Source organism: Pelophylax lessonae (genome assembly GCF_965119305.1).
Source record: "Pelophylax lessonae genome assembly, chromosome: 8".
Lineage (NCBI taxonomy): Eukaryota > Metazoa > Chordata > Amphibia > Anura > Ranidae > Pelophylax > Pelophylax lessonae.
In genome coordinates, this window is record NC_138775.1 from 284772541 (window position 1) to 284786506 (window position 13966).

General features: G+C 45.0%; 1 protein-coding gene across 3 annotated transcripts in view; it reads left to right on the forward strand.

The window, feature by feature from the left end:
* Window positions 1-13966, forward strand: part of OMA1 (OMA1 zinc metallopeptidase) — a 153171-nt gene that overhangs the window by 73336 nt on the left and 65869 nt on the right. For all 3 annotated transcript variants that reach the window (XM_082264823.1, XM_082264821.1, XM_082264822.1), the window contains exons 6-7: window positions 7387-7515; window positions 8767-8841. In XM_082264823.1, coding sequence (XP_082120949.1) covers window positions 7387-7515; window positions 8767-8841 — 204 coding nt within the window. The remainder of the gene's footprint in view (window positions 1-7386; window positions 7516-8766; window positions 8842-13966) is intronic.

The window sequence follows — 13966 nt, forward strand, 5'->3', positions numbered from 1 at the left end:
GTTGTAAAGGCTGAAGGTTTTTCACCTTTATGCATTCTATGCATGAAAGTAAAAAATCACCTGTGTGCAGGAGCCCCCACAGCCGCCCCCCCCCCAATTATACTCACCTGAGCCCCATCTCAATCTAGCGATGTGCACGGTAGCCTTGGTTGTCCCAAGTCTCTCTCTCCTCATTGACTGAAACACCATTGGCTCCTGCTGCTGTCAATCACAGCCAGTGAGCCAATTGGGAGAGAGCGGGGGCGGGACTGAGCCACAGCCCTATGTGTCTTATGGGCGCATAGAGCAGGGCTTGAGAGCAAGCATGCACCAGTGCCCCTATAGCAAGTGGCTTGCTATTGGGAAAACTGGTGAACGGGGAGGAGTAAGAAGTACCAGCACGCAACCCGAGAAGGAGAGGATCGGGGTTGCTCTGTGCAAAACCATACTAAAAATATGAGAGGTTTATTTTTTATTTTTTATTTTTTTTAAAAAGAACCTTTAGAATCTCCAAAATGGCAAATTACTTCAGAAAACCAGTTAATCCCAAATATACTTTTTCTTGCCACTATATAGATCAGTCACTATAAATGCAAATCCAAAACACACCTGAGGTTACAAACTTGTAGGAAAAATAAAACAATATAACACACATTGAAAAAAATCAGCACAAGGGACATTATTGATAGTCAGTAGGATGTGTCCCTTGTGGTCATTCCTTTTCTGTTAGTAGAAATCCTAACCAACCCATGCCCCCCGCCCCCCCACCCCCTGCTGTAATCTTCCGGTGCAGCACAGGTTAATACAACTAAGGGGCTATCATTAACCCTCATTAAAGAGGTTGTAAACACATAATGAGCTAGTATTCATCGCATACTAGCTTATTATGCAATACTTACCTTAGAACGAAGCCCCGCAGTGCCAACCACTCACCTCTCTCACAGGTGACATGTTCAGTCGCCCTTCTTCCGGATTTGCGGCATCCGGCCATCTGATTGGCTAGAGCCGCGATGACGTTACTCCCGCGCATGCGAGCAGGAGCTGACGGTCACGGCATAGGGCTCTGAAGGAACGGCACAAGCGGCCATTCAAAGCGCATGCGCCAGTGATGTCACTGGCTGCATGCAATGTAAATATCTCCTAAACGGTTCATGTTTAGGAGATATTTACAGTACCTATAGGTAAGCCTTATCATAGGATCTCCTATAGGTACAAGTTGCAGAGGAGGGTTTACTTCCTCTTTAAGTGAGCCCAACTATGCCTGCCCTTTCTGCTTAGCTGCTCCGTTCATAGAAGCCGAACTACAGCTTCAATGAATGAAAGCGGATCTGTGAATGGAGAGGAGGGCAGATGATTCATAGCTCCACCCCTTCCATTCATAAAGGCTGTAGGATGGCTTCTATAAATAAAAATTGCTGGGCTAATAATTATTTGCCAGAAAAATAATAATAATATAAAGTTGACCACCCCCTCCTCCTCAAAAAACTCCACGCCTTTGGTCTCCGTGACTGTACTCTTCACTGGTTCTCTTCCTAATTATCCAACCGCACCTTTAGCGTTACTTACAATTCTACTTCCTCCTCTCCTCTTCCTTTCTCTGTATGGGTCCCCCAAGGCTCTGTTCTTGGACCCCCTCCTATTTGGAAGAGGCTGAGAGCAATATAGAAGGGACTTTTTTTTAATAGATTTTTTATTTTTTTTTGCAAAATTTCGGGTCGCTTTAACCAGTTCTTGACCGCGCTATAGCTGAAAGATGGCTACAGCGTGGTTGTCCAGTTCTGGGAAGACGTCTATTGAGCCCCAACAGTGCAAATTGGTGCCTCCCCATCAGTGCTGCATATCATTGCCCTTTAGTGCAGCCAATCAGTGAAGGAGAAAAAATATTTAAAAATGTTATAATAGACACTAAGAAAAAACACTACTTGTTTTCAAAAATGTTGGTCTTTTTTCATTTGTTTAGCAAAAAATTAAAAGCCCAGAGGTGATTAAATACCACCAGAAGAAAGCTCCTATTTGTGTGACAACAAATAATCAAAATTTCATATGGGTACAGTGTTGCATGATCGTGCAACTGACATTTTTAAAGTGTAAAAATAGGCCTGGGCAGGAAGGGGGTGAAAGTGTCCGGTATTGAAGTGGTTAATGTATGTGAGCCTTGAATGATCTCTTGGATCACATAAAAACCACAAGGAATGCTTCTATCACCAGCGGGCACTGAGCTTGGCTGCAGCCCCCATACAAGTCTGGGTTGTGCATGTCAAGCTGTGGGGGGAGGGTATTGGCTGGGGTCTTGTGTTCCAGGCTGTGCATCCTCTCTCCGGCACTGGCTATAAAAACGTAATTGGATCATTTCATAGTAATGATATATTTTAGGCCGTCTGGCGGAGACAAGTACTGAATTATGGACCAGCTGCAGATCAATACTCAATCTTTGCTCCCCTGCAAAACTAAAAGGCCTAGCTGGACCTGGAGCCTTCCCAGCCCTTGGCGTGGCAGTGGGGGGGGGGGGGGGGGGGGATTTTAAAGGCAGCCTGGGCTTCCTCGTTAATTGTCATGGGGGGGGGGGGTAGGTGTGATTTGCTGTACTGGGGGCGTCTGAGATTTACACCACTTTGCTTGCCACTTTGGCGTTCCCATGCTTGAATAGGTGGAACGAACTGGCAGAAAACCTCTTAGCGGTGGTAGTGTATAGTAAAGTCAATAAGGAGGAGGCTGAAGGAAATGTGGTAAATAGGAATGGGCTCGGGCGTGTTCGGGATCCCACCTGCCTGATCCTCCAGAAAGCCGACACTGCACACGGCTAATCGCAGGCAGTGAGACACTTCCCGATCCGCAGCTGCACAGACCGGGCAATGTCTCACTGCCTGCGATTAGCCATTATCAGTGTCTGCTTCCTGGTGGGATCAGGCAGGTGAAATCCCGAACACGCCCGAGCCCATCTCTAGTGGTAAACTGCCAGGATTGTAAGCTATGGGCCATGAGGAAAAACGCAGCCCAGCTCGGATATATTGCTGCATTCGCACAGGCGTTTAGTCTCTATTCACACCTGTGCACCAAACTCTATTGTCGGCAATAGCACTGTTCGAATCGGTGCAACTTGCATACACATCTGTGCATGAAGTTGCACAGATGTCAGCCAAGTTGCACCTGAAGTCACACTGACATGCCGCTTTGAAATCCTGTGATTTCGAAGTCGCATTTAGTGTGAACAGGAGCTTGGCCTCGGTGCAAATTCCAACGGCAAGAATCTACTGTGTCCAGAAGGTTGTGGCCGCCAGGCCCGTACACTGCAATAACATGTTGTTGACATCCACAGCTATTCGTGACTGTTCGCATAGCCAGCGATTTCCTCCAGTGATTGTGGCTAGATGCACTTTGTCATTTGCATCATGGGTGAGGACATTGCGGGATCCCTGGACTGGTAAGTGTAGCTACTGACTTTAAATAGTTTCTGAAGGAGCCTGGAGCTCCTCCTTAACCACTTAAGGACCGCCCGCCACAGATATACTGCGGCAGGCTGGCCCCCTGCGCAAACCGACAGATTGCCGCCAGGCACCCGCGATCGCTCCCCGCTGAGAGAGAAGGACGGTCAGCTGTTGTAAACACAGCAGACCGTTCTCTCTGGAATGATCACAGAGCGCCTGTGATCCTTCTATATAGATGATCATTTCAAAAGCAGTTAGAAAACACCCCCTAGGCTTACATTTAACCCCTTGATTACCCACTGTGTTAACCCCTTCCCTGCCAGGGTCATTATTACAGTAACAGTGCATATTGGGCGGCACAGTGGTGTAGTGGTTAGCACTTTCACTTAGCAGCAAGACGGTCGCTGGTTCGAATCCCAACCACGACACTACCTGCCTGGAGTTTGCATGTTCTCCCTGTGCCTGCGTGGGTTTCCTCTGGGTACTCCGGTTTCCTCCCACACTCCAAAGACATGCTGGTAGGTTAATTGGATCCTGTATAAAATTGGCCCTACTATGTATGTATGAATGTGAGTTAGGGACCTTAGATTGTAAGCTCCTTGAGGACAGGGACTGATGTGAATGTACAATGTATATGTAAAGCGCTGCGTAAATTGACAGCGCTATATAAGAACCTGAAATAAATAAATAATAAATAAATATTGTTAGCACTGATTACTGTAGTAATGTCACCGGTCCCCCCAAAAGTGTCAAAAATGTCAGTTAGGGGTCTGATCTGTCCGCCGCAATGTCGCAGTCCTGCTAAAAAACGCAGATCACCGCCATTACTAGTAAAAAAAAAAAAACAATAAAAATGACATAAATCTTTCCCGTAGTTAGAAGACGCGATAACTTTTGCACAAACCAATCAAAATTCGCTTATTGCGATTTTTTTTTTTTTTACCAAAAATATGTAGCAGAAAACGAATTAGTCTAAAATGTTAAGAAAATCTGTTTTTTAAATTTCTTTTTTGAGAATGTTATATAGCAGAATGTGAAAAATATTGAATATTGTTTTTTTTTTTTTTTTTTTTTTTTTTTTCAGAATTGTCATTCTGTTTTTGTTTATAGCGCAAAAAAAAAATCGCAGAGGTGATTAAATACCACCAAAAGAAAGCTCTGTTTGTGGGGAAAAAAGGACATCAATTGTATTTAGGTACAGTGTCGTACGACCGCGCAATTGTCCGTTAAAGTAACGCAGTGCCGAATCTCAAGAAATGGCCTGGTCATTAAGGGGGCAAATCCTTCCGGTCCAGAAGTGGTTAAGTAGCACATAGCTGGTTTGCATTGCATTGGTCTACTTTGAAAACTAACTTCAAAGGAATGGATGCTTTACCCTTCCAAACAATCAGCAGTTGCTTTTTAATGACAGAAATATTTTTTTTCCCTTTTTAAAATGTTTTTTTTTTAAAATGAGCTCCAATATTTGTGCTTTTTATACAGTGCTTCAAGTAACGCTTTTTAATCAGAGCTTAGCATCAAGTCAATTAAACTCCTGTGATATTGATCTGGTCAGTGAAGTAGCAGAAGGGGTTGTTAATCAGTTTTTAGCTGCTTTGGTGTTAATGAAATTATGGGCAACAATGAGACAACCTCTAAAACAGGAATGGTTTTTCAGGTGGAGGCCACTGACATTTTTTTCCCTACTTATCTTTTCTGACTGTTTTTCCCTAGTTTTGCATTTGGCTCGGGTCACTGTCACTATTGGTAGCATGAGGTCATACCTGGACCCTATAGAGGTTGCACAGTCAGTCCAACTCCTCCAGGATGGCACATCAATACGTCCCATTGCCGTGAGGTTTGCTTAGGAGCATGGAGGAGATTTCAGGAGACAGGCGGTTACTCCAGGAGAGCTAGACAGGGCCATAGAAGGTCCTTAACCCATCAGCAGGACCGCTATCTGCTCCTTTGTGCAAGGAGGAACAGGATGAGCACTGCCAGAGCCCTACAAAATGACCTCCAGCAGGCCACTGGTGTGAATGTCTCTGACCAAACAATCAGAAACAGACTTCATGAGGGTGGCCTGAGGGCCCAATGTCCTCTAGTGTGCTCTGTGCTCACTGCCCAGCACCGTGGAGCTCGATTGGCATTTGCCATTGAACACCAGAATTGGCAGGTCCACCACTGGCACCCTGTGCTTTTCACAGATGAGGGCAGGTTCACCCTGAGCACATGTGACAGACATGAAAGGGTCTGGAGAAGTCATGGAAAACATTATGCTGCCTGTAACATTGTTCAACCTGACCGGTTTGGTGGTGGGTCAGTGATGGTCTGGGGAGACATATCCATGGAGGGACGCACAGACCTCTACAGGCTAGACAATGGCACCCTGACTGCCATTCGGTATCGAGCTGAAATCCTTGGACCCATTGTCAGACCCTACGCTGGTGCAATGGGTCCTGGGTTCCTCCTGGTGCACGACAATGCCCGGCCTCATGTGGCGAGAGTATGCAGCCAGTTCCTGGAGGATGAAGGAATTGACACTCGCCTGACCTAAATCCAATAGAACACCTATAGGACATTATGTTTCAGTCCATTCAACACTGCCAGGTTTCACCTCAGTCTGTTCAGGAGCTCAGTGATGCCCTGGTCCAGATCTGGGAGGAAATACCCCAGGACACCATCCATCGTCTCATTAGGAGCATGCCCATACGTTGTCAGACATGCATACAAGCACATGGGGGCCATACAAACTACCGAGGACCATTCTGAGTTTCTGCAATAAAATTTCAGCAAAATGGACTCGCCTGCTGCATAATTTTTTCACTTTGATTTTCGGGATGTCTTTGAATTCCGCCCTCTTTAGGGTGACAATTTTCATTTACTCAAACAATGTGGCATCCTTTCCTTCCTAACACATTACCCAGTCCATACCAGTATAGATCCTAACACATTACCCAGTCCATATCAGTATAGATCCTAACATATTACTCAGTCCATACCAGTATAGATCCTAACATATTACCCAGTCCATACCAGTATAGATCCTAACACATTACCCAGTCCATACCAGTATAGATCCTAACACATCACCCAGTCCATATCAGTATAGATCCTAACACATTACCCACTCTATGCCAGTATAGATCCTAACACATTACCCAGTCCATACCAGTATAGATCCTAACGCATTACCCAGTCCATACCAGTATAGATCCTAACACATCACCCAGTCCATACCAGTATAGATCCTAATGCATTACCCAGTCCATATCAGTATAGATCCTAACACATTACCCAGTCCATATCAGTATAGATCCAAACACGTTACCCAGTCCATACCAGTATAGATCCTAACACATCACCCAGTCCATATCAGTATAGATCCTAACACATTACCCACTCTATGCCAGTATAGATCCTAACACATTACCCAGTCCATACCAGTATAGATCCTAACACATCACCCAGTCCATATCAGTATAGATCCTAACACATTACCCAGTCCATACCAGTATAGATCCCAACACATTACCAGTCCATGCCAGTATAGATCCTAACACGTCACCCAGTCCATACCAGTATAGATCCTAACACATCACCCAGTCCATACCAGTATAGATCCTAACACATCACCCAGTCCATACCAGTATAGATCCTAACACATCACCCAGTCCATATCAGTATAGATCCTAACACGTCACCCAGTCCATACCAGTATAGATCCTAACACATCACCCAGTCCATATCAGTATAGATCCTAACACATTACCCACTCCATGCCAGTATTGATCCTAAAACATTACCCAGTCCATACCAGTATAGATCCTAACAAATGACCCAGTCCATACCAGTATAGATATCCAGCATGGTTTTTTTCCCATTTGAGATTTGATGTGTTTTCAAAGTGTTTTTTTTGAGTAGTGTATAATGAAGGAGATGTTTGTTGAATTGTCTTGCTCAATATAGTCTTTAAAACAAAGCTCCTATATTTTCCTTGCAGGCAGAGAAGGTCAGTGTGAGCCATTTATTGGACGTCCTTTTCTTGATCTCTTTAGTCATGATCTGGGCATTCTGCCCCATGGACTCTCTCGCTGTGCTCGGCCAGTGGATCCAGTCTAAACTACAAGAGGTAAGGAAATGAGGATTACACAGTTGAAGTCTATTATTATTTTTATAATGCAAACAGTTTGCACAACATTTTACAGAATCAAGGGAGACCGTACCGTACCGTTCAAGGTAAGAGGGTAAAGGGTTCCCTGCTTGTAAAAGTTTCATGCCCCTTTCACACATGACAAGTAGTACCCCATGATTTCCAATGAGTAGCGTTTATATCTGTGCTACTTCAAATTAGTCTCTGCACTACTTTGGTCTGACTTTGATGTGACTTGAGGTCCATAGACATCAAGATTACACAGGCATTTCTCTAAGTCGTGTCAAGGTTGCGTCAAAGTCGTGTGACTTTCAGGTCGCACATGTATATAAGAGACCTTAAAGTGATTGTAAACATTCAATAACAAACATGTCATACTTACCTGCTCTGTGTAATGGTTTTGCACAGAGCAGCCCCGATCCTTGTTGTGTCCCCTGCCAGCGTTCCTGGCTTCTCCCACCTGTCAAGTGCCCCTGTAGCAAGCCACTTGCTATGGGGGCACCCATGTGCAATCACTCCTGAGGTGGCTCTGTGTTTTCTTTGACACACAGAGCCTCCTGAGGCCCGCCTCCTCTCTCTCCTCTCTGGCTGTGATTGACAGCAGCAGGAGCCAATGGCTCCCCCTAGCTGCAGGCACGCGACCTGACGTATACCTACGGCGGTTCGCACAGGAGGGCCAGCCTGCTGCAGTATTTCTAAAGCAGTTAATGAGCCCTTAGGGATAGCTGCAGCTGCACTCGGCCTGTCATTGCTTTGTTTGGGGTGAGCGGCCCTTTTCACACACCTGTCTTTCCAGCTGCAGGAATGCACAGATTATGGCTGCTGCAGTTTGCAGTGTTTGATAATCATACAGTCATACAGTCGTACAAAGTCTGCTGCCTGTGGGTCCCCGCACTTTGCACACAGGTTATCGCACTGCCGGCAGCCTGATTTAATCAGCACTTGTGCGGCAGAATTGATTATTGACTTTCTTGCCCCCGCCTGACTGCAGCAAAGCCAAAAGCTGATATATTCCTCTTATTAGATGTATTAATTTCCTCAGCTCACAGTCCAGGCCTCTGAGCGGTCAGGGCCTGTTGTACCCCGGCGGATGGTGACGGTAATAATATCCCTCTTCAGGATTCATCAGGGAATTTTTACTCTTTTTTTCTGAAGACCTTGACCTGAGTGAGTTTTGTTGAGGCCTTGAACCCACCAGAGTCTGAAAAGCATCCATCCTCTTTCTTGCAGTATGTGTTCGAGAGACCATATAGCCGGACTTTGGAGACTGAAGCTGATAAAGTCGGCCTTGAACTTGCTGCAAAGGTAAGAAAGTGTTACATATATGCAGCTGAAATGAATATTCCATGTACAGGGAAAGTGATTTTTTTTTTTTTTTAAGTTTTGTTTCTATTGTATTGCGTTGATTGCTGAAAAGGCTAAAAGTGTAATTTATTGCAGTTGCTTACCAGTCTTTAGATGTGGTGGCTGCATTTGTTTTTGTTTTTCGCAGGACTTTATCCACTTATTTTCAGCTGGTAATCTTGCAGTAACACACTTCCTCTACAGTGCCTTGAAAAAGTATCCATATATATATTTGTATACAAGGCTTTTTTTCTCCGAGAATAGGTGCAGGTACTCCCCTCTTCTGAGTCACCCCTTGACACTGCCCCCTACCCACCTCCGAGCGCTGTCCTTTGGTTCCACCCTCTACCTACCTCCCAGTACCACCCCCTTTTAGAGAATACAGAACCAAGTATCATGTTGTGGCTCTAGGTCAGTGATGGCGAACCTTGGCACCCCAGATGTTTTGGAACTACATTTCCCATGATGCTCAACAACAGTACCGAGTGCCTGAGCATCATGGGAAATGTAGTTCCAAAACATCTGGGGTGCCAAGGTTCGCCATCACTGCTCTAGGTAATTTGTATAGAATTTGTATAGAACAGCAACAATAAATCTTCCCCTGCAACAATAGAAAAAACAGTAAAATAGATCCCCTGCAATCAGCAACAATAGACCCCCCCCCAACAATAGATCCCCCCAGCAACAATAAATCTTCCCCTGCAACAATAGAAAAAAAACAGTAAAATAGATCCCCTGCAATCAGCAACAATGGCCCCCCAGCAACAGTAAATCCTCCCCTGTAAACATGCCCCCCCCCCCCAATAAATCCTCCACTGCAACAATAGACCCCCAACCACAATAGCCCCCTAGCAACAATAGTTCCCCAAACAGCAATAAATCCTCCACTGCAACAATATCCCCCCCCCCCCCAAAAAAAACAAAATGCCCCCAAGAAACTATAGATTCACCCCAGCAACAATAGATCCCCCAGCTGCCAGCATCAATAGGCCACTCAGCTCACCCCACTGACCCCAGCACCCCTTTGCCATTGCATACATTCAGACTGGAGGTGCCAGAACTGCATTCCCCCGCGTTCCCGCTGAAAAAAAGCCCTGTATATATACATATATATATATATATATATATATATATATATATACAGTATATATAATATATATTAGGGCTGGGCGATATGGCTGAAAACTGTATCACGATATCAGTGTTTCATATTGGTCGATAAATATTGATATTTTTTATTACTCATTTAAAATAAGGACCCTAGGGTGAGAATGCAGGGTACTGGCATGGTGCAGGAGAATGTAGGGCACTGGCATGGTGCAGGAGAATGTAGGGTGACTGGCATGGTGCAGGAGAATGCAGGGTGTCTGGCATGGTGCAGGAGAATGCAGGATGGCTGGCATGGTGCAGGAGAATGCAGGGTGGCTGGCATGGTGCAGGAGAATGCAGGGTGGCTGGCATGGTGCAGGAGAATGCAGGGTGACTGGCATGGTGCAGGAGAATGCAGGGTGACTGGCATGTTGCAGGAGAATGCAGGGTGACTGGCATGTTGCAGGAGAATGCAGGGTGACTGGCATGGTGCAGGAGAATGCAGGGTGGCTGGCATGGTGCAGGAGAATGCAGGGTGGCTGGCATGGTGCAGGAGAATGCAGGGTGACTGGCATGGTGCAGGAGAATGCAGGGTGGCTGGCATGGTGCAGGAGAATGCAGGGTGACTGGCATGGTGCAGGAGAATGCAGGGTGGCTGGCATGGTGCAGGAGAATGCAGGGTGACTGACTGGCATGGTGCAGGAGAATGCAGGGTGGCTGGCATGGTGCAGGAGAATGCAGGGTGACTGGCATGGTGCAGGAGAATGCAGGGTGACTGGCATGGTGCAGGAGAATGCAGGGTGACTGGCATGGTGCAGGAGAATGCAGGGTGACTGGCATGGTACAAGAGGATCCGGGGTTGTGGGCATACTACAGGAGATGCAGTGCTGTGGGCATGGTACAGGTAGACTATGCCCGCAGCACTGCATCCCTTGTAGTGTGCCCGCAGCCCTGCATAACGGCAGGTAGTGAAGCTGTTTCACTTACCTGTTCCAGAGGCGCCTTCGTTTTAAAAATGGCGCCGCCCGGCGCCGATACGTCATTGCGCACGCGCCACCTCCGCTCGTGTAATTTCGGCTATTCCCGGCCTCTCCCGAGCGGCGGTGGCGCATGCGCAATGACGTGTTGGCGCCGGGCGGCGCCATTTTTAAAAGTTTAAACCCGTCGGAGCGGACTTTTCGATTTATCGTTCAAGTTTTCCTATTGCTATCGAGCACGGGACTATCGCGATACCTATCGGTATCGTTTTATCGCCCAGCCCTAATATATATATATATATATATATATATATATATATATATATATATATACACACACACAGTATATATCCAATGTTGGGTGGTAATGCCATACCAGGCACCTCAGATCACTGGTCACCCTTCCACATCTCTGTTAATTTGTAGCTCCCATGCAGCAGTAGGGATAGAAGACTTCCTTACTCTCCTGCATGGGCGCCACACTTTTTAGTGTTCCAGCACCCAGTGACTTAAGGTGGGTTTGTGAGATCCCAAGAATTTGTTCAAATCCCAGCATAGTGTTGTCACCCTAGTACAGTGCCTTGAAAAAGTATTCATACCCCTTGAAATTTTACACATGTTGTCGTGTTACAACCAAAAACTTACATGGATTTTTTGGGGATTTTATGTGATAGATCAACACAAAGTGGCACATAATTGTGAAGTGGAAGGAAAATGATAAATGGTTTTCAACATTATTTTTTACAAATAAATCTGTGAAAAGTGTCGCTGCATTTGTATTCACCCCCCTACCAATACTTTGTAGAACCATCTTTCCCTGCAATCACAGCTGCAAGTCTTTTTGGGGGTGTCTCTACCAGCTTTGTACATCTCGAGAGGGACATTTTTTGCAAAATATCTCAAGCTCTGTCAGATTGGATGGAGAGTGTCTGTGATCAGCAATTTTTAAGTCTTGCCACAGATTCTCAATTGGATTTAGGTCTGGATTTGCGCAGAAGCCTTTCAAGCGCATTTTTTTTGGGGAAAAAATAAACTTTAATGTACTTAAAACTTACATTTTTTTTCTATAATGTAAAATATGATGATACACCAAGAATCGTGATCTTTATTCTAAGCAAAAAAAAATTATGATTATCATTTTATCCAGAATCGTGCAGCTTTACCCGGTGCCAACTGTGGCACCGGAGGGGGGGGGGGGGGGCGGTGAAGCAGATCAGCGTAAGTTCCACTTTTGTGTGGAACTCCACTTTAAGGATAGTGATCATATAAAGCCATTTATTATCACATAGTTGTTTGTCAAAAATCCCCCAAATGGCCCTGATCAAAAGTTTTCATCCCCCGATGGTAACACAGGGTAAAATGGGAATTAAAGGTTAATTTTTTTAATTAGTAGAAAATGGTGTGTATAACACTAGTGCAATTACGCATAGGCGTGAACAAATAACTTTAATAAATAAATATATGAGAATAAATAAATCAATAAATATGTTTTGTGAATAAAAAAACAATTACATGAATGAATATTACATAAATAAATACATATAAATACATAAAGTGTAAATACTAATATACTGTAGTTGGTTGTGCTGAGCGACTCGTCCCGAAAAGCTCAAAAGCTTAGAAATGGTGTCCAAAGTGATAAAGGCCGCGCTCAAATACTCAATACAACGTGAATTGTGTCCATAGAAAACTTGTGTCAAAAAAACAGCTCTTTGGAATAGGTAAGGTGGGTCCCTTTAATGCCACTAATTTCAAACATGGGTTTGTGTGCGCCTCCACCGACACCACATGCACAGCCCACTTACCAGATGCCTCAATATTATTGGCAGTAGATATAGATCAGTCTCCACTGCAATCTCCTTGTATCCAGGTACTGAAGCACCCCTTGCTCAATCCTATATCACAGGCTATAGCGGTTCACTCGGTCCCAACATATTTTGGGGAGGTAGGAAGAGGAAGAGAGGAGGCTACCATAGTGTAGTATATTATAACTGCATTTATTAAAAGTAATATCAACTTACATTGCCATAATGTGTAGCCAGTGAGGTGGAAAAAACAAGCAGTAACGCTATCCGGAACCGGAACACACTTCCGCGTTCCACCGACCGGAAATGACGCAACAGCGTTCTTCGACTCGACGCGTTTCGTCAGCACATCTGCCGTTCTCAAGAGTCACCTCAGCCTAACGCCGTTACGTCATTTCCGGTCGGTGGAACGCAGGCTAAACGCGGAAGTGTGTTCCAGTTCCGGATAGAGCTACTGCTTGTTTTTTTCCACCTCGCTGGCTACACATTATGGCAAAGTAAGTTAATATTACTTTTAATAAATGCGGTTATAATATACCTCCTCTCTTCCTCTTCCTACCTTCTCAAATTATGATGGGACTGAGTGAACCGCTATAGCCTGTGATATAGGATTGAGCAAGGGGTGCTTCAGTACCTGGATACAAGGAGATTGCTGTGGAGATTGATCTATATCTACTGCCAATAATCTTGAAATTAGTGGCAGTAAAGGGACCCACCTTACCTATTCCAAAGAGCTGTTTTTTTGACTTTTGACACAAGTTTTCTATGGACACAATTCACGTTGAGTTTTTGAGAGCGGCCTTTATCACTTTGGACACAAATTTTTTTAAATTGCAATTAGTGTCTGTGTATGACATAAAAAAGTGGAACTACCCATGTTTTATTCTCTAGGACAGTGGTCCTCAACTCTGGTCCTCGGGGCCCACTAACAGGCCAGATTTTAAGTATTACCTTGGGGAGATGCAGACTAGAATACTGCAATCACTGAGCAGCAAATGAGATCCCCTGTGATGTAATTTAGTTATCTTGCAAACCTGGCCTGTTAGTGGGCCACGAGGACCGAAGTTGAGGACCACTGCTCTAGGGTCTCTGCTTTCAGAAAATATATCATGTTTGGGGGTTTTATGTAATCTTCAGGCCTAAAATGATTTTTTTAAATGTGTTCAAAAAACGTCTCTGGCTGTGAAAGGTTTAACCACTTCAATACCGGGCACT